This window comes from Falco peregrinus, chromosome 1 (assembly GCF_023634155.1).
Source record: "Falco peregrinus isolate bFalPer1 chromosome 1, bFalPer1.pri, whole genome shotgun sequence".
Lineage (NCBI taxonomy): Eukaryota > Metazoa > Chordata > Aves > Falconiformes > Falconidae > Falco > Falco peregrinus.
Genome location: NC_073721.1, coordinates 106,811,830 through 106,832,234, shown reverse-complemented (window position 1 = coordinate 106,832,234; position 20,405 = coordinate 106,811,830). Strand labels below are relative to the sequence as shown.

The window sequence follows — 20,405 nt, the reverse complement described above, 5'->3', positions numbered from 1 at the left end:
ATGATTTCTAGCATCACTGTGGCACTGGCATAGGGCTCAGTTAAGAGGGAAACTCTGAACTGAAGCATCATTTATGATCTTTGTTCTCTGACCTTGAGCACAGCTGCCTATAGGGTTGGTCCTCAGGCCAGTCTGGTATGACAGGCTGATTCGTTTATAGGTTTAAAATGTTGTGATGTTTAAACTGAAGTGCTGCTGAAGGGAAACACTAAGATTATTAACATTTTTTTTTTTTAAACCAGAGATATGGAGAACTTGGTGGTTGGCTCCAACCTTCCTCCACTTTTTACTGATGAAGATGGATCTAAGGAAGGTAGTGAAATTACTGTAACTGGGTAAGCAACTACTTCTTTTTAACCTGTAGCTGATAGATACAATCTCTGGACTTGCCAGGGAAACTGTTTCAGTGGGAAGAGGGCATTTAAAGAGATTTAAAACAAACAAACAAACAAACCCAACAAAAATAAATCCTACAACACTCCCTTGGCCTTGATAGAACGTCACAGGACTGTATTTAGAAGAAACCAGGACTCTTCTGAACTGATGGAAATGATCACAAACTTTTGTTGAATGTTTCTTATCTTTTTAAGTTTGCTTCACTAGGATTTTAAAGACAGACAGCGTGATGGGGGCAGAGAGTAAGGGTGTTACAGTCGTCCATGCTACATAAATTATTTCTATTAAAAATACACTGTTCATCACTGATTTCTGAAAATCGCTGAGAAACTGATGTCTGTCATTTTTGTCAGACTGACTCTGCTTTTACAGACTGAAACAGTGGCTTCTTTTAAAATCACAATTGAGAAATAAGTTGTTTTTCAGGACAGAACTGTAACAGTGATTCTAAGAAACTGTATTATTCCATTTTTCTTTTTGACACGTACCAAATATAATTAACTTACAGAAATGTGTATGCTTTGTTCCTTTTGTTCTTCTCTAACTGTTAGTAATATGAACTCAATCTGGTATCTGAAAGTCAGGAACAGATCTCTCCAGCCCTTGTATCTTTACTAGTAATTATGTCACAATAGCTGATTAGTGAGTAATAAAAATAAACTGTTCTCTCTATTTAAAGACAACTTTTCCCGTAGGCATTCAGCTAACAATTCTGTTAATATATTCTGATTTTTATATAGCTGTATTCTACGTTAACAGGAACAATTATTTTAAATATTTAAAATCTGGTGTGCATGTAAGCAGCTGTAGATCTGAGTAAATTAAGAAAGATTTGAAGCATACACTGCTGTTGTAGTAATTTTCATGAATGTAACTGGGCAAGGCCAAGTAATCTTTAGCCTGGTTCAAAAAGGGATTGGAATCTGATATGAGTCCCAAAATTTTATATTAATTTGTCACAACAGAACAAAGTCGTGACAATGACTGTGGGGTTGTTGCCCCAAAATACGTGTTTATCTTTGTCTCCCTACCTTCAGAAATATTTCTGTGTACGTGCTTTTTTTGGTTTTACCTCCAAACAGCTTGCCCTTGAAGTAAGGTTGATTGATACAGCTCTTGCAATAAAATTAGTGGCCATTCAGGAGCCTGTAAGGACCTAGTCAAGTTGGTGCTTTAAGTACCCACGCTTATCAACAGGAAATTGTTGAATGGAGTTCAATCCAAAATCGTACACAACCACAAACCTTTAAGCGTATTTGTGGAGAAATACAGTGAATGCATCCAGAAAGGTGTATATTGGTTGAAGATGAAACCATTAATTTCAAAATCCTTACGGTATTTTTGAAGAAGCGTATGTTCATGCTTTCTGATTTCTGATCCAGACATTTACTTGCTTGACAGTTGTTTGTATAATCAAAAGCTTCACTAGAAATTAAACAGAATACCACTTTGAAAATCAAACTGTCTTTGCAAGTCCATAGTAATTATGGTAGTTATAGCAGTTCCTTGGATAGAACAGCCAGTTCATAAAAAATGACTCTAAAATATATATTTTTTTCTGGCTAGTATAAAAACTGAATATATTTGCAACATTTTTGCATGTTTTAGGGAGGAAATTATTTAGCAATATGATGATTAAAGGGTTTTCTTTTGCTATTATGTGCTTTTTCAGAGTAGCTCATTCTGAGAGTTCATTCAGTGGTGGAGCTTCACAGTCAGTGAATAACCCAGATTTGGTGGAGGATTTGTCACAGGTTCAGCAGCTGCAGAATGAGTCCTCTAATACTGCTGAAAACACTGAGCAGAAGCCTGAGGAGGAGGTGAGATGAAATAATAGTGAATTCTCAATGAAGCAAAAGCATGGAGTTTTGTCATAGCTTGCCTTTACCTACTCAGATTTTTTTGGATAGGATCACAAATTTTCATCCATTTGCCATTTTCATCTTTTGATTCTCTCTGGTTTTCTCCTGTGTTGCACAGCTGCACGCAGCTGGCTGGGGAGAGCTGGCTGGCCTCGTGTACAGAGAGCAGCATGCATCCCTCCAGCTGAGCCAGCCCCGTCCACAGGCTGGTGCTGCATTCTGTCTTTTTCTGAAGGCTGGATGTTCAGCTGCCACAATTTATTTTCTCTCTTGTGAGTCAGGAAGGTGACATTGTACTCTTTCAGGAGTAAATGATGTTTCTGAAAGCATTATGCTTGCTGCTTTAGACTGTATGTTGTGTGCCATCCCGCACTGATTCCTGGTGACTAAAACACGAAGGTACTGAAGTTTGACAAGAAAGTGGCTTGAGGTTTTTTTTGATAGATGCATTTAACATTCCTCCTTGTAGTTTGTCTTCTTCTATGAGGTCCTTCTTTAATTGAACTAGTAGTCAAATTCCAGAAGGGAAACTGAAGCTAGCTTGATGTCAGCGACATGTTGATCTGGGGAGAGATGAGAAGTAGTGGAACAGTTGTGCGTATGTACTATAAGAAAACAGTGTTGTCCAGAGATTGCTATAGTAGTAGTATGAAGCCAAGAGGATGAGTGGTAATTATGTTATTTCTGTGAGCTCACAGTGTGCCACAGGCAAATCTCAAGATATTCCCTGCTTTGGAGTTTGTTCATCTCTCTATTGGTGGTGATTAGTGGGAAAAAAACCCTATAAAATAGAATAGAAAAGCCTGTATCCTGTCCTTTCACCCACATTTTGGGCACATAATGCACAAAGATGAAAGATTTGGAAGGGGCAAAGTAGCTAGTTACCAATTGTTAACTAATACACAGAATCTCTCCAAACATGATACTGAGGCAAATGACTTGGGGGGGGGGGGGAGGGTATATGAGGGTAAGAGTAAGTTTAAACAACTAAGAAAAAAAAATTCTGTTGCATTAGCTAGGATGATAATTTCATGGGTTATCAGTCCTCGTGGTTTTACAGTCAGTAGTTGATGCAAATGTTATTTTATTGTCCCTGTGGATCAGGAGATACTGCAAACAGCTTTTCACAATGAGACTTCTTTGGCTTTTCTTGAAGTCAGGATTGCTCTAAAGTAAGGTTTGAAACTTATGTCCATAAAAAGATGTATTGCAGCAGTGTACTCCTGATTAAAATGCTTAAGACATGAGTATTTATTCCTTCCAGAGGTGGTAATTCTTTTCCTTCAATCTGAATTTTCTTCCATTTTCATTTTGCAGCAGCAAAGAACTAAACGAGGAGGCTGGGCCAAAGGGAGAAAGAGGAAGAAACCCCTTAGGGACACCAATGCCCCCAAATCCCCCCTCACAGGGTATGTGCGATTCATGAATGAGCGTAGGGAGCAGCTTCGAGCGAAGAGGCCTGAAGTCCCTTTCCCAGAGATCACCAGGATGCTGGGCAATGAATGGAGTAAACTGCCTCCTGAGGAGAAACGGGTACCATTAAACTCCCTTTTCCTTGTTGGATTATGATTACTGTTAAATGGGAATATTGCTGTTTAGTGAGGAAGTTAACATAGGCTTTTGATTAAAGTTGTGGTTAGGAATATATTTCAAAATAAGGGGTGCTGATCCTCCAGAGTTCAAATAATGAACGCCGGTAGGTCTGTAGCATCTCATCCAGGTGTGACTTGAGGAGAACTGTGTCCTCTAGACAGTGCCAGGATATATGCAGAACAGGTGGGATTGCTCTGCTGAGACATCGCAGGGTTTGCGTGATTCATCTGGGTGTAACTCTGTTGTACCTAACTCCTCTACAGCTGAGACCTACTGGTTTCCAAAGCCAAAGTCACTAGAAGGATGAGGCAGGCATTTATTCACTGTGGCTGAGGAGAACTTAGCAGAATTTCAGAACTCCTTGAAGGATTTTGCAGTTCTGTTTATTTTATAAACTCCTCAATGTATATAAACATCTGGTGTCTTAATCTAAGACAAGCAGACCTGAAAGGACAGGTTACTGAAGGAGATGGTTAACATGAATGAACTTCTAGACAATGTTTTAAAGTATTGTTAGCCCTAGAAACAAAGTTGAGATCCGTATGATGGATGGGACAGTGAGTTACTTGTTCTATTTTCTACACACGTTAACTCAGGGAAAGGGTTTTTCCCACCTTTCAGTCAGAACGTGATGTCTTCTAATTGGGACTGCTGTGGCCTTCTGCAGGGTCTGATAGGTGAATGAAGACCAGGGCAGTGTCGGGTCTGGTTCTTTTAACTCCTTCCAGAGAGCACTTTGTAATTGCTAATGGGTGTGTGGCCATCTGCACCTCATTGCCAATGGGAGATTACAGGAAAGCAGTAGTTCAGTCACAGTGCAACTTGATGTTATCACATGAATTTATCAGGACATTTAAGCTTTTGAAGATACTTTAAGGACAAAACGCTTAAGTTTTTATGTTGGCTGGATGAAGCAAAAAACAAGAGTTCCTTTTGTCACTTTTTACTAGGCTTGTAGAATGTACGTTATACAGAGATATTACAAAATGGTGCATCGGCATACTGTGTAAATCATAATGGAAAATTTGTGTAACAGTAAAGCAGTTGATTTGGTAACCCATCTGTAGTGAGAATAATGTTGCTGTCTGCTGGGAGAGGGAGGGAAGAGAGTAAGACATTCTGCCCCTCTACCCCTTGCCCTTAACATATTCTTATCGTATCCAAGACAGATTTTTATTTTACCTTTTTTAAACTAGGAAGAAGGAGATTGAGTTCAAATCTCTATTCTGTGTGCTGCTTTTTGAAGCCCCAGGGAATCTGTACTTTGAGTAAAGCTGTGAGTTTCTAGTCTATAGCAGGTCAGGGAAAGGCTGCTGAGCACTTCCTTCCCTTCAGTTTCTCCTGCCCTTTTTTACTAAGGCAGTGAAGGCCACTGCTGCTTGGGAACCCCTATCTCTAATACAACAGCCAAAATTTCTTGTTGAAGCTGAGTAAGTTGGTTTTGGCTAGCTAACAACTATGAAGTTGTTCTGAAACAAGCAGTGGAGTCATAGTATATATACTGCTGTGTGTGGGATAGTGTCCTGTAATCCAGGGGAAAAGTGTGTCTGAAATCCTGCTCTTGCATCTGAGCTCCAGCAACAGCAAACTAGTTGTCCAATATAACAGCTGAAGGGCAAGTCTCGCGTTTCCCCTGTTCCAGCCCTGCAGTCCTGCTATTTCCTTTGCTATTTGGTGAGCACAAGGACCGTTGAGCTGACTGGACGGACCAAATAGTGAGTCTCCACTCCAAAAAGACCGTTACTATAGTCATAGAGCAAACACCCTAAAAATCATTCTTCTTCTTGTTCCCTTGTATGGGGAAATATTTAAAGAACTGTATAGATTTGTGCTAGAAAACCTAGGACATCTACTTACAGGTAGTGCATCAGAAATCTTTCTGTAAGAAAATCCATCCAAAACGCAAGTTAAGCAGGAAAAACTTGTGTTGTTTTTGACTCGGTTACTGTACTCTTTTAGCAGCATATTGCTGGAGATAGAAGAGAAGAATTAATGTCTTCTGGAAGAATACAATATCCAAAAGAAACGCAAACCCAGCATCACTAAATTTGCACCCCAGTCCAGAAGGTTAACAGTGTCCGCAGCAGGGTCACAAGAGTTTTGCAAATGCATGAAATTTATAACTATTACATGTATTGGTGTGATGACTTAATGAAAATAAAAGGCATACCCAGTGACTAATGTTCACTCAGATTGAATACTTATTTCCATTGAATTTTAAACTTGTTGCGGGGAAAAATTGGGGAAATTACTTTTTTCTTGAAATAATCCCTTTAGTAAGTGTTGTGACCACTCCTTAAATTGTTTTCAGTTCATCGATTCCCCTGAAGAATTCTCCAGTTAAGCTCATTCTATTATGCACGTGTGATTATTTTTTTTTTTTTTCTGGCCTGAAGTTTTCTTTTAACCTAATCGTTGATAGCTTAAATTGATATCACCTGGGCTCTTTTATCTTTATGCTACTCTTTTTCCAATAGCCATGATGTTTTGTTTGCTTCTTAGACAGGCAAAGTGTGTGGTAGTAGAGTGGTAGTGCTTTTTTTCTGTGGAGCATGAAAACAAGGGCGTATTGGAACCCTGCTGTGACAGATCTGAACGTTAAAGCTTGATCTGTTCAGGCATTCCTGCTTGGCAGCAGTTAATCCTGGCCACAGAAAGGCAATTCTGAAGTCCCTACATAGGTGATATTCAGTTCAATTGAGTAGCTTAGTAGCAGGTTACTTCTAGATCTAACAAAAAAGAGTGAACAGAATAGTGACTTGAATTACAAAAAAAAAAAAAAAAAAAAAAGGACACCAGAATGCAGTAATATTATCCAGAAGTCTTATATCTTTGCATCTCACGTACATTCTCATTGTTTCTTCACTCCTTTCCTGTTTGCATAGGTGAAATGGATCAGCACTTCATCTGACAAGTTGTTTTTCTTCCCTTCCTCCTGAAGGGGAGGAAACTCCCTGAAACTCTTGGACTTTTTTGTTTCAGCGATACCTTGATGAAGCAGATAGAGATAAGGAGCGTTATATGCGGGAGCTGGAGCAGTATCAGAAGACTGAAGCCTACAAAGTCTTTAGCAGGAAAGCACAGGACAGACAAAAAGGCAAATCACACAGACAAGGTATTGAATGGGACAAAAATATGTTCCTGGAACAACAGAAGATTCACAACTAGTTGTGTAAACTGACACTCATTTAAAGCCTTTGATTTAAAGGCTTGTTAAAAAGTGGATTTGCTCTTTCTATGGCATTTGTATCAGCTGTGTGTAAAGTGATTAATTTATGTAAATTTAACTATATAAATTTATTGGAGGATTTGCATTAAAAGCACCAAAGTTAGACACAGCTTCTATGTGACTTACTAGGAAAGCTGCACAAGTTTTTGGTCTATAACTGTTCTGTGATTATGTTTGTGTAGCTGCTTTAATTTGGTTTTTGTTTTCTCAAGTCTTACGGGTTTGGGGGAATCTCTTGTTTGTTTTTTCTTTTTCAGATGGAGCAAGACAGCCAGCCCATGATCATGAGGTAAACCTCTTCATTCTACCCTTTACATCAGTGGGTAGATTTTCAGATGACAAAAGTTTCTAGTGCAGTCAATAAAAACCAGTTTATGCCAGTTGAAGACCCTAATTAGAGGTTTAGAGTATGAATTCTGCTTATGCAGTTTCTGATCAAAAGGAACAACCGAGTACTCTTAGGCTCACACTAGTAAGGTGAAAACTAAATTTACTAAGTCTTGGGCAGGCACAAATGGTCTAGGATAGAGTGAGAGTGTAGGTTACACTTAAAACAGATCTGTTTTGTAATGTTAAATAAATGGATGTAAGTCAGTATAATTGAGCTGTATCTAGTATGTTAGAGGTTCAACTTGCAAAATTTTTACTTTGAAATTTTTCAAAGCAGAAAATTTAATGAACTGACAAGGCTGTGCACTGCTGAGAGACAGCTACTGGTCTTGTCTAAGGAAAATAAATTTCACTTCCAGGAAGATGCTTTGGTTTCATGTTTTTGATACACCTTTTTATTAACTCTCAAAGGAAGTACTTGCAGTGAGATTAATTTGAAGAAGTATGTGGTCCCCAGAATTTCTTATTCTTTAATCACTCAGTCTAAGTTTGTCTTTATTTGTACAAAAACCAGAATACTGAAGGCTTCAAGTTCTAGGTTAATTGCCATGTTTACATAACCTTTAAATTATAGAGGTGGCAAACTACAGGTTGCTGAAATCTGATGTCATAAATGCCATTATAAAGGAATCCTCCATACCCTGTGGGGTTTTTAAGCCTCATCAGGTAGTTACTACATAGTTGAACTAGCAACACATTAGGCAGGCATCCTGTTCTGAAAGGCTGCATGTTTGCTCAGCATTTTTCACCTTTATATTGTAAAATTCCACATGCTTATCCCCGATAGGCTTTCACATCTTCTCTGCAAGGGAGAAGTATTATAATCCTGTACAGGCAAAGAACAAGCAGAAAAGTTTTAGATTGCTTTTACAAATAATACACTCAGGTTAGTACTGGAAGCAGGACTAAAGCTTTTTGTTGTCTTGCTGCTTTCACTTATCCACATTGACTATTATTATTGTGTTTGTGATTACCAGATATGAGCCAATTAAATTATTTATTGAGAGAATATAAGAACATATGGTCAAAGAAACCTTTCCTTTTCCCCTCACTCCACTTAGGTGTTCATGATTTAGTTTCAGTGAATCAGCGTTGAACTAATTTTAAATATTGTATATAGAGATGACTTCCAAAAAGTATTGCAATGTACAGTTCAAATACTAAGTAGAATTAAAAAAAAAAAACCAACAAAAAAAAGGATGAATCTTGGGAAGGAGAGAGGAAACTTTTAGTAGGCGGATATAGCCATTAAAAACATGGAGATGCTGTCTTAATGAGCTCATCTGTGGGCATAAAATAGAACATTTTTCTTCCTCCAAATCCTAGCTTCATAAATATGACATATTGCAATATACACTAGAACTAGTAATTGTCATCATCAGTGGCCAAACCATTGTTGATTGTTCTCCATTGTTCTGTTATTGCTTCTTTCCTCAAACTGTTAGAATCAGAGTAGGTCTAGCTTCATGCAGTCAATTACACAACATCTTGCTGGCAAGATTTCAAAGATTTATACACCGTGTCAGGGAGATTAGGCATTGCCTGCTAGTATGTACAGCCTTTGAAGACAGGGAAATGGCTGCCATAGTGTAAGTGCACAAGAAGAAAATCTACTCTGAGAACATTTTTTTCATGGAGTAGTATATTTATTATATCTGTTCCTTACGTTGCCTGCACCTGACCATACAAGGCAGGATGAGCCTAAACGCCCCCAACCAACATCTCAGCTTTCTCTGTACCATACTTTACCATGTCTCTAAGAACTTCAAGTCTGATTTGTTCCAGAACCTCCAAAGATCAGCATCAGTTTTAATAACCAGATGAGAATGGTATTATATAGTTGACACTCTGGTAGCATCTCAATCTTATTTAAGGCAAATGGGAGAAACAATAATTTTGTTTCTATTTTGATTTGAGGGATGACAAAATGGTATGTAACCTGAACAGACTGGGCCTATTTAGTAGGAGATGATCAAAACCTTATGATTTTAACGCTGAGTGAACCTCAGAATGCCTTAAGCTTCAGAGCTCTCAAGAGTATCTTTTATGTGCTGGGTAATGTATTCTGCAATGGTAGAGCACGGATGGTATTCATTATTACTCTTCTGTTTAGTTGAATTTCTTGGTTGCCTTTCAGAAGCTGATCAGTTTCATCTAACTGCTTTAATAATTTTTTTGTTTTACCTGAAAAACCTGTATCCTAGAGCTGTAAACAGAATAACCTCTCCTCTTCACAGTACCCTCTTCTCCACCATCTGTTGTCTAGGAGCCAGTGATGACTAGAGCCAGTGCCTCTTTGCATGCAAGTAGCAATAGTAAGCGTGAATTGGAATATCTAAGATGGATGTCCCATTAGTGTTTTAACTGAACTTCATAACTGCCAACATTTCTTAGTGCACATTAATGTTGAGATCCTAGATTACGGGGTGAAATTAATCCCTAGCCACCTAGGGAGTGTTCAGACAAAATGAATGTGTTGTGCACACTTCTGTACATGACTTCTCATTTCTAAATACATACTCTTGAGACTTTTTCCCTATCAAGTATCAAAACTTCAGTGAAGAATGTGTGGTCATGATCCTCTAGCAACACCCTACTATATCTCACAGAGCTGGGAAGGTTTGTTTCCCGTCCCTCTAGTCCCACCTGTTTCTAGCATATCTTCAGCTGATTAAAGCCAAGTGAGCTTGTAAATTCTCACAGCACATACAGAGTTTCCTAGCTGTAATTATACCAGACAATAATATTCACCTTCTCTTTTACTTAAAAAAAACCCAATCAATTGACAGTCTCCTGAGGTAGAGACCAAGGTACTGAAGTTCCATCTGGTCTTGCCTTGGTTGACTGCCAAGTGACTGCCAGATCACCCAAAGTGCCCTTTGTGGCAAGACACAAATGTGGTATTCTGGGTGCCAGAATTTCCTTAGCAGCTGTTAAGCATCTACGTTTTCTTCTGGGTACCAAATGATGTTTGACACTGCATAATTTTGGAGGATCAGTTTGTGTTGTGTTATCAACTATGGCATTTGAGAGGTTTGAAAAGCTTTTGTTCTCCACAGGCATTCTCTTATGCTTTACTTTGTTTTCTGTATTAAGTAACAGGTTGATTGTAGTTGCTGCAGTTTATCAAACCAAATTTGCATTGGCTTTGTCAATACCGATGCAGATTTTAAAGCAAGCATTAATTCCTGTTGATTTTTGACATGCAGAAATGGTGACTAAGGTATATTGTGGTAGGCTTTTTCCCTCAGTGAAATAAAGGTTTTTATGCTTTTGGACTAAGTTATAGAGCATTTCCTGATTTAAAAGTGTTTTTTTTTAAAAAAAAAAAAAAGGAAAGAAAAAAAGCCTACTATAGTCACAAACCATACATTGGCTATTGCCATAGCCACAGTGAACGACTGCTTTCTAAGAGCAAAATATACCTATACATATTCACCTTTAGCCTTCCAAGATACTACGTACTCTGTAAGCAGATTTTCTCCATAGACTCTTGCAAATCGTGTTTATAGACTTCCTTCTCAATAGTGGCAGCATCCATCAACATCATTTAAAAAAGGTGTGGCTTGCTTGAACCACTGTGCAGCTCCCATCTCTTTCAGAGTCAAAATGCACATCTCTTCCAGTTGGGAAACAGACATGCGGAATTGGTGCACTGTGGAAGAGTTGCTTATTTTTCCTTTAGCTGTTGATTTTCCTGGCTGTTTTCTCTTTTGCTTTGGAAGCGTGAGACAAAAAATCAGGAAACTTCCGGTGCATTTTGGTCGCTTTATCTCCTGTTGATATTCCTGTATAGACTATTTCAGGATGTGTCAGTTGGCTGATGGTGGAATGCTTTCCAGTGGAAAATATAGATGAATTCTGATAGTTTTAAAACCAAATTATCCTGATGTGTAATGTCATTAGGGTGAAAGTGTGTATTTTAGTACATTATATGGTATTTCTTTATAATGGTATTTGACCTTTATTAAACCTATATATTAAAAAGCTAAGACCTACCCTTTGGCCTTTCTTGGTAGTAGCTGGAATTGTCTTCCGTCCGCCCAGCTCTTCATCTGTCTCAGTTTTTGGTCTCCCTTCTCTTTCCATTTTCTTGATCAAAACAATTTCATGAATTCCTGAAAACGAGCAGTATTTAGCTATATATTACTCTCTTTTGTAGAAAGAAGCAGATACAAAGGAGAGATCTGTTTTTGATATTCCAATCTTCACGGAAGAGTTCCTGAATCATAGTAAAGGTAAATTAAACTTTAGAGGGCCCCTTCTTTGCTTTTCCAAAGTTTTTGCTACATGCTGCCCAGCTGAAGAGTCCTTGTACTGTCCCATCGCAGCTCAAGTAATATCTTGGATAGAGTTATTAGTGTTTGTTATTACCTTACCTCTGTATGAACACAGTGGCTGCAACAGCAGTTTTTCTTGGCTTTGTCTTCCAAAACTGTTCTTTTTGGAGAATATTTCTAATGTTAAACTCCGCTTGCTGTTATTCTAGCCATTCCAAGTTGGATCTGCTGTTCTGTAGGATTAAGAAATACCTAAGATGTACCATGATGATGATTGAGGCTACTTATAACAGTATTTTATTTTTTTCCCTCTGGATATTTGGAAGATTACACTGATAGATTTTCTGTTACTCTGTTTGGGTTTTGTAGCTGCATGTCCCAAGAGTTTAGGATTTTTTTGCCAGATTTCCCGTACACTTTCTTGACTGAACAGACTTCAGACTCAGATACTTTTCCTGATGATGAAAAGAAATGTATTTTTGTAATGGGTGTCTTCTCTGTAGGCCTCTTACCACTGTTGCTAAGCTAGGTCATACTGAATGCATTTGAAGTCAGTCTTGCAGTATTCCTTCCTAATCAATTCTGCTATTCACTTCCATTCTGATGCTTTGAATATCTTCTAATTTCTCTCTCTCTTTACTCTCCCCCTGCCCCCCAAGTCTATTTAAGTACTACTGTTGGCACTCCATGACATGATGCATTTTCATCTATAAACCAAAAATGCACCATTTGTAATAATCAGTTGAGCACTCTAGAAAATTCTGATTTATTGCCTACCAATCACAGATATGGTTTTTTATAGTTTTTTGACTACATGGGGATGGGTTGATATTCACAGCACGTGAAGCTGAGCTGCGGCAGCTGCGTAAATCCAACATGGAGTTTGAGGAGAGGAATGCTGCTCTGCAGAAACATGTTGAGAGTATGCGGACTGCAGTGGAGAAATTGGAGGTTGATGTAATACAAGAGCGGAGCCGTAACACAGTGCTGCAACAGCATCTAGAGACTTTACGCCAAGCACTCACAACCAGCTTTGCTGGAGTCCCGCTACCAGGTGAGACTTTTTTTTTTTTTCCCCCCCCCTTATGGATGTCTGATATGTTAAGTTTATCTTTTTATGTTTATATAAATGTTGTGTATTTACAAGGCGTGTCCTACTGTTGTAGTTCTGTGGTCTTGGCTGTTTCTGAGCTTTTTTGTATTTGATAATGAAATCTTAAAATGCATGCAGAGAAAGGTTTAGTGTCAGTGCTTTATTTCAACATGGCTTTTTTTTTTCTTCCTACTCTTACTTTTCCTAATAAAGTGAGACACATGTTCAGTCCTTGCTCTCCTTCACTTGTTTTGTGAAAATGTTACTAAATAGAAAAGACAGAACTTGCAAGTTCCTTGATTTAAAGAAAGTCTGCATCTGTATTGTTAGATGCCAGGGAATCCACTGAGATACTATGAATGCAGTCCCAGTTGTTATAATCAACTGAGACCCAAATCAAAGAGAACCATGCTTCATTAGTCCTGATATCCTTGGAACTACTCACTTTGTGGAGTTAGGAGGACATCACTTTACAGAATCTGTCACAAGAGGTGGTGCATGGCAAAATCACCTCCTATAGCAGTTTGCATGTACGTACAAATTGCCTTTAGCATCGTCTTAACTTTTTGTAATTGCTGCTGTCGTCTAAATATTCTGTGCTCATTTTACTACGTTAACTATAGGTAGCGGGGAAACACCCACGATGGAAACTATTGATTCCTACATGAATAGGCTGCACAGTATTATTATGGCTAACCCACAGGAGAATGAGAACCTCATAGCCACAGTCCGAGATGTAGTAAACAGACTTGAACGCTAGTGACTGGGTAAGTGTTTGCTCTTAGGCTGCTTTTGTTTGGTGTCTACTTTGTACCTCTGGCACTTGTTCTGACTGATTCTTGTGCTGATCATTGTATTGTACAATCAAAAAGTTTTATTCTTCAAAGCCACAGGAGCAGTTTGACTTAATGAAAGTCAAAGGGGCTTAAAAATATCCAACAACATTAAAGGATTCTGAAATTCACTTTAGCCCCAAGATCTCTTGTATAAAGACATAATTAGCTGTTTGTCCTATTATTATTCATTGTGTGTGTGCAAGTTGAATGAAAATACTGATGGAATAGTGTAAAAAACCCAACCAAACAAAAAACAAACCAAAACCCTTACATACAGAGTGACTAATTTAGAAGAAGGTTCCTTTTTTCCTGAGTAAAGTAAATCTGAAAAATCTGCATCAATTATAGATTCCAGTGGTCACAGAGATATTTTTTTTGTCTCAGGAGGTTACAGGTGAACTCAACTCTGTTAAACTGAAAATACCTTACAGCTACTTGCTCTGTAGCACCTGTAGCAAAACTGTTCTGGTTACAAAGGTTTACATGTAAATGAAGTACTGATGTGTGGTTCAGACTATATATAGCATTTGCTGAGAGTCTAATGATCATATGGCTTATGCGTAAATTATTACTGAGCTAATGATTCTGTGGTTTTGCTTCTGTTCAACAGCTTAGAAAACTGTAATGGGGGAATTGAGTAGAAAAATCAACAAAGATGTACTGTGTGCATACCTCCATTCTTTAGGCATTGATTATGTAGAGATCATGTATATGTCTTGAACAGTGTTTAGAAATGCAAGTAAAGCTATGATTGTTGCTGTCTGCAAATACGAAGACAGGGCTTTTTACCCTTTCTGATTCTGACCTTTCATGATACTGTGTAGAACAGTTAATTACATGTTCCCCATTAAAGTGTGGCTTAAGCTAAAAGATCATTGTCCTTCTAGAGGGTAGCCAGATGGAACAGACTATAGTTCTAAGAGATTAGTGAGCTCCGAGCAGAATGAAGAAGTGCCTTTACTGCTGCTATTTATGAAGGGAACAGCTTGTATATCCAGGTCTCAGATTTTTCAGTAGCTCATCAACGTCCTCATTTTTGTGTACTGTTTTCAGTTGGCATTCAGGCTCAGAAAGAGAATTGGGGGATGGAGGTTTCACAGAATGCATAAGAAGGAAAAGAGTTTCTCATCAATCACTTATTAGAAGGATATGCAAGGCCCTGAAACAGATATTTGTCCTTTAAGGACCTTGCCAGAAAAATCATTATATCAAGGCTGCTAAAATCTAGACTTCGGTTCTCATGTCAGGTGGATTCATATTTCCTAAGTGATGAACAATTTATATGTTCCTAAAAATGCAGGTAACTTTTTCTTGGGTAAACTAGATTCAGCTGTCATTGGTTTGGAAAAAATAATTCTTCCTTTAGAATTCTTCCTTCTATTTTATAGTGCAAAAATAGGACTTCATTCCTTTCTTTCCCCTCCCACCAATATCTTCCCTCGTTCCAGGAGCAAAACAGTGTGAAACAATTAAAAATGTGATTAATGATCACCTAGTTTCATTATATAAAGACATGTATGTAACTAGATATAATCAGGTATTTCATAGGGCTGTTAATTACACTGACATTCACTTGGCAGTGATTATATTTTGTGGAAAAATCTTAGAAGGGATAAAGTGGGACTTTATTGGATGCAAACCTTGAAAAACGTAGAGCTTCCCTAGAAAAGAGGGAAGCTTTGCATAAAAAGGTTCAGCTGACATCTAATAAACTGTACCAGCGAACTGTTGTCATCATTATCCCTTTTTTAACATGTGTATGAAGTATATTAATTCTCCTAAATGTTATCTCTTATCAAACAAATGGTCTGTTTGAGGTTGAGCCACATTACAAATAATTTCATTGAAAAATCTATTTATTATGATGCTCTTGAAAGCCACTATTTCATAGAACTGAGGGGTTTTTTTAGTGGCTTAGTACATTGTATTTAGTGACTATTTGTCTCTACTGGGTTTTGTGTTTTGGTGTTTTTTTACTGCATGGTAAAGAACTTCTTTGTGCAAGCAGTATGTGGGGGAGAAGAGGAAGGGTTTTGTTATTTAGCGCTCTGTTCTTTGGATGAAAACAGGAATTCAGTTACAGTTCTGTCTCTGTAGGCTTCTTTGCTATAGTTACTAATATTATGTTTTCAGATAAATCATCCAAAAAATAATGTTGCGGTGCCGATTTAGATGATTACAGTCTTCCAGGACTAACACTTATTTTTCTGTTTCATCTGCAGGTCTTGTGACCCAGGGATGCTTTACAAAATTTTTTTGGCCAGTGTGGAATAAGAAGCCATGAGGGAAAGACTAGGGGTGGGAGGCAGAATCACAGGTTTGTCCTGGTCCCTGCCTTTGTGGTTTGTCAGTGAGACAAACAGATCGATGCATTAAAAGGTCTTAAGAAGCCACAGATACCACCCACTAAACATTTGGAACTGTCCTCTGTGTAAACATTTAAGAGCATGCAACTTTTGTGCAATCTTCAGTTTCTTATTAATTTTGCGGAGTGTGAGGGTGCATATGTTCTGTGGACTGGCTGACTATGGAGATGAAATCTCGCAGTTTGTGAAATGAATGGTCAGCCTGTGTGTTGTAGTAATAATTTTGATCTGTTATATTGCCTAACGTCTTCTAGTGGTTTTTATTTTGCTTTCATGTTTATCTTGCGGGATTACCTTCCTCTGCTTTAGTTTTCTTCTTTTGATCTTGTTATCTGATACTTGCAGTACTGGACAGCAGTGCTTGTGTTCTCTGCTATAATAGGCAGTCTTCGTTGGTGCACTGTCTTGTCCTACCCTCCCTGCTATGTTTATATAAGCTTTTCTTAAGCAGAATCCTGGGTTTTTTTGTGTTAGCCCGCAACTTCAGCAATGTGAGTTTGCTCCCTGCTAGAGACTGGCTGTGGTTGATGCTTTGTGACTTGATTCTGCTACGAGACAGACTTCTTCTCTCCTCTGTCTCTTCAAGCACCTCTCTTGCACATAGTGTCCTGCTCTTCTGTGAAGGGCTCCTGTTATCTCTTGAAAATGTTTGGTGGAGCATTTTGCTAGAACACAGTTAATGGTAAGAAAGAAAGAGAAATGTTAGTCATTCTCAGCAGGGAAAATAGGAATCTCCATTTTTAAACCACAGAGCTTCCCCTTCATCTGATATGTTGCTCAGTCTCATTTAATGGTACTGCCTTGTTTTTAAGAGAATGATCTCATGGTGAGAACATTACTCTATAAAAACAGAAGCGGGCAGGGGGATTGCATTTTTTTGTCTGCCCTCCTGAAATCACAGTGCTGGGAACCAATATGCCTGGAAGCAGCACATGTATTTTTGCATGAATTATTATTAGAGCAGAGAAAGCTATTAGCAGTTAGGTCCACATAGCAGTCCACAGAATTCTACGTTACAGCCTGTAAGTGCTTTTACCTTTTATACAGTTAAAGTACAGCTTGTGGAGCCTATAGCATTCAGCGTATTATGTTCCAGTGTGACCTAAATGGCCTTTCACTTAATCAGGTAGGACTTTGCACGCTAGACTTTGATCTTGCTGAGCTACACTGCACCTCCTATCAAAGGTGAAGGCATCTACTGACTGCACTAACTTATGCAAATCATTTGCTGCCCTTTGGTTCCTGTCAAACTGTTAATTCAGACTTTGGTTGAGCACTTGTTGGACATCTCTGTGCTTTATGGTAGTGGTTGAAATGCTCTTCCACATGACAATCTCCTTGCTCCTACGTAAGAAATCTTTACAATTCCCCTGTTAAGAATTGGAGATTGCTTTTATTACTGGAGTGCATTGCAGTCAGCATCACTTTAATGTATCTGTGACACAAGTATTTGAAGACTAAAAAGCAGTTTCTTCTTTTCCCACGCTATACACATGGATTTTGTTCTTGCCTGAAGCCATCTCGAGGTCAACATGTTGTATGTCAGGTCTCCACTTAGTCATGGGGTTATTGCTGTAGCTGAGCAGCAAGGATTTCCATGTAAATGCAAGTCTTCCTTCAGGGAGGAAACTCCTTTCTCTTGTCTTCGGTCTCATTTTCAAGACTTCACAAAAATGAATCTCAGTTTGCTGCATTGACCTTCGTTTTCCTTATCATGGATGAGACCAGCTGATGTTGGCATGAACTTTTTTAGTACATTCTATAACAGTTACTTGGGGCTGGGGGGGTGGAGGATTCCTAAAGGTTAATAATGTCTCCAGAAGAAGCAGCGATAACTTCATCACCTGTGTGTATCTTGTCTTTTAGAACTAGTGATATTTGAGTTATATTGAAGTGGCCAAAATGCACTGCATAGCCAAAAAGTTGATTTATAGAAGTCTAGAGTTAGTCTCTGGCATCTTACCTAATCCCTGGAGTTGTATCCCATGAAGACTCCAGAAATTGCTATGTCATATAATGGAAGGATGCAGTTCCAGGCTGTGACGTACACATAATGTAGATAAGGTATGGGGCTGGCTGCAGGCTGCCCCTGCTTACATAAATTCAGTGGAGCTATCAGTTTGTGACGTACTGCTAATACATCAGTCTGTTGAGCAGCATGCCAGTGTTATGGGATAAGAAATTTAATGTGATATTATTAGCTGAGAGCTGACAAATCTTTTGCTTTTTCCAACAAGGGAGGCAGGGAGATGGTATACCTGTCTTAAAGCATCTGGGGGAAGACTAAGTTCTTGCCCGCTAATGATGTGACAGATAATGTTTTGCCTCAGTAAGAAGTTTCTTATTTACATTGATTAACCCTGTAAAAATGTTTTTTGTCTTTCCATTGTTTTCAGAGTGTCACTTCAGTTTACATTTTTCAGTGTTGGTTGAATAAAAAAAAAAAAGTAAAAAATAAGTGGGTGTCAAGAAGAAGAGCGAGATAGAATACTTTTGTTGCTTAAAGAAGTGTTGAGAAATATATGAAAACAGAAGCCATGTGCTGGATTGATGTGTTTGGAATTGTTGAGATGCCAAGTTTTCTGTACAATGTTTTTGTAATTAAACTTTGAAGTTCCTTTGTTTTTAAGAATTTGATGTGCTTGTTTGACACTTGCTTCATTAAAATGATTCCACATTGAATTCATTTTGATTCAATTTTAAGTGCATTTTCATGAAAGAACTATTACTAGCACTGCTGTCTTGACTGAGAGATTTTGGCAACTCCACACTAACCTTTGAAAGGAAATAATGTGCCCCTTCCCCCTGTCCATCCTAAGTTTATCTCCTTCTGAATAAGCTAAAGGAAGTAGTTATTATTTATAGTGATGAAAACTTCAAACTTCAGAGATCTTTGGTTATAGCTAATTGTTATCAGTGCACTTCCCGTCATCTTTGTTTCACAACTCAACTATAAAAATGTCATGAGTCTCTCCCTCAGCCCTTTTTTGACGTCCTTGCCTTTCTTTGTCTTCCCTAATCTCCCACCGCCACATTTATTTTCTCATCCTATAAGAACCTTCTGTATCATACCTATCCCCCCCCCCCCCCCCCCCTTTAGTTTCCTTTACCCCCACTAGATTTTTATTATGTATCTTTTCTTATGCATGCTGAGTATGGAGCCAAACTGTAGCCTCATGAAATTTGTACTTTGGGTGTAAATCCTCTATGGAGGAGTTTGGATGACTTCTGCCTGCACTGGTGCTCTTTCTGAGGTCACAGTGCTGTAAGCAGCCATGTCTTTGTTACCTTTGTGGTCACATCGTTACTTGGATTGCCAAATTAATGCCTGCTCTTTCTGTATGCCAACAGGCTTGGTTCAGATACTCTCTGCTATCTGGAACAGACTGCATGTTTAGATTTTACAATGCTTTGGAGATTTTTTTTTAAAACACAAATTATGAAATTGTGAAGATATTAAAAAATACAAGGAACATAGGGAAATTTATAGGACAATAGCTGCCATGTGACACTGGCTAGTGCAGAGCTGGAGAAGGTAATATTATAACAGGTGTACACTTGGAGGAAAAAAATAAGCAAAAGCAGCAATGAGTTCATTACAAGACAAAGATCTAGTTCTTTTCCAGCCTGTGGTGCTGTACATTGTACCAGGAGCAGATGGTAGTCAATCATGCTCAGCTTAAGACAATGTAGTATAGTGTAATATTTCCACTGTTTTTTCCTGTTTTACCCCTGTTTAGTCTGCTGATGGTCAGTTGTACCAATGATTAATAATCATTTAAGGGAAATTAGGGGGATTTGAGGGCTTTGGGCTCTTTTTAGAGGAAGACATCACTTCCTCTTTCCTCAGGCACGTTCCTGTTGATAATGTATTTGGAATCTGGAATCAGGTCTTTTTTAATCTTTTTGCTTCAGTTCAGTTCTGTCCTTGAGTCAGGAATATACTCGTCTATCCTCTACTCCTACATAGAATTTTTCTGCTTGTGAACTGGGAATAGTTTTATTGCTTCTTTCTTCTTCATTGCTGAAAGTATTGAGGGTTTTTAAACTTAAACTTCATGTTTTGCCATTCTAATTGCGAAATCTATGGATTTTGTATGTATTTTACCATTTTGGTGTGTGCGCAAGTATCCACATCCATTATGTAACAGAAGGAATAGCGTTTATAGGAATTGATGTATGGGTTACATTAATAAACCTGTAATTTTCATGCTGTGGGTTTGGGGTTTTATCATTTAATGTGTAGACACTGATGGTTTGTTTATCTGAAGATATAAAAATTGGAGTTTATGAAGATTTGACGCTTCAGTGTATTATTGGTGTGTGGACATCTGTGCAATGTAAGTTTTTGAATATTTGT

At 38.3% G+C, this 20,405-nt stretch overlaps 1 protein-coding gene across 7 annotated transcripts in view; it reads left to right on the top strand.

Annotated features, from left to right (window-relative positions):
- Positions 1–18,731, top strand: part of HMG20A (high mobility group 20A) — a 43,815-nt gene extending 25,084 nt beyond the window's left edge. For all 7 annotated transcript variants that reach the window (XM_055805511.1, XM_055805496.1, XM_055805520.1 and 4 more), the window contains 9 exons: positions 243–335; positions 2,069–2,216; positions 3,576–3,791; positions 6,834–6,966; positions 7,338–7,369; positions 11,633–11,708; positions 12,589–12,804; positions 13,467–13,610; positions 15,902–18,731. In XM_055805511.1, the coding sequence (XP_055661486.1) occupies positions 247–335; positions 2,069–2,216; positions 3,576–3,791; positions 6,834–6,966; positions 7,338–7,369; positions 11,633–11,708; positions 12,589–12,804; positions 13,467–13,603 (1,047 nt within the window). In that variant the 5' untranslated portion in view covers positions 243–246 and the 3' untranslated portion in view covers positions 13,604–13,610; positions 15,902–18,731. The remainder of the gene's footprint in view (positions 1–242; positions 336–2,068; positions 2,217–3,575; positions 3,792–6,833; positions 6,967–7,337; positions 7,370–11,632; positions 11,709–12,588; positions 12,805–13,466; positions 13,611–15,901) is intronic.
- Positions 18,732–20,405: the final 1,674 nt, after the last annotated feature.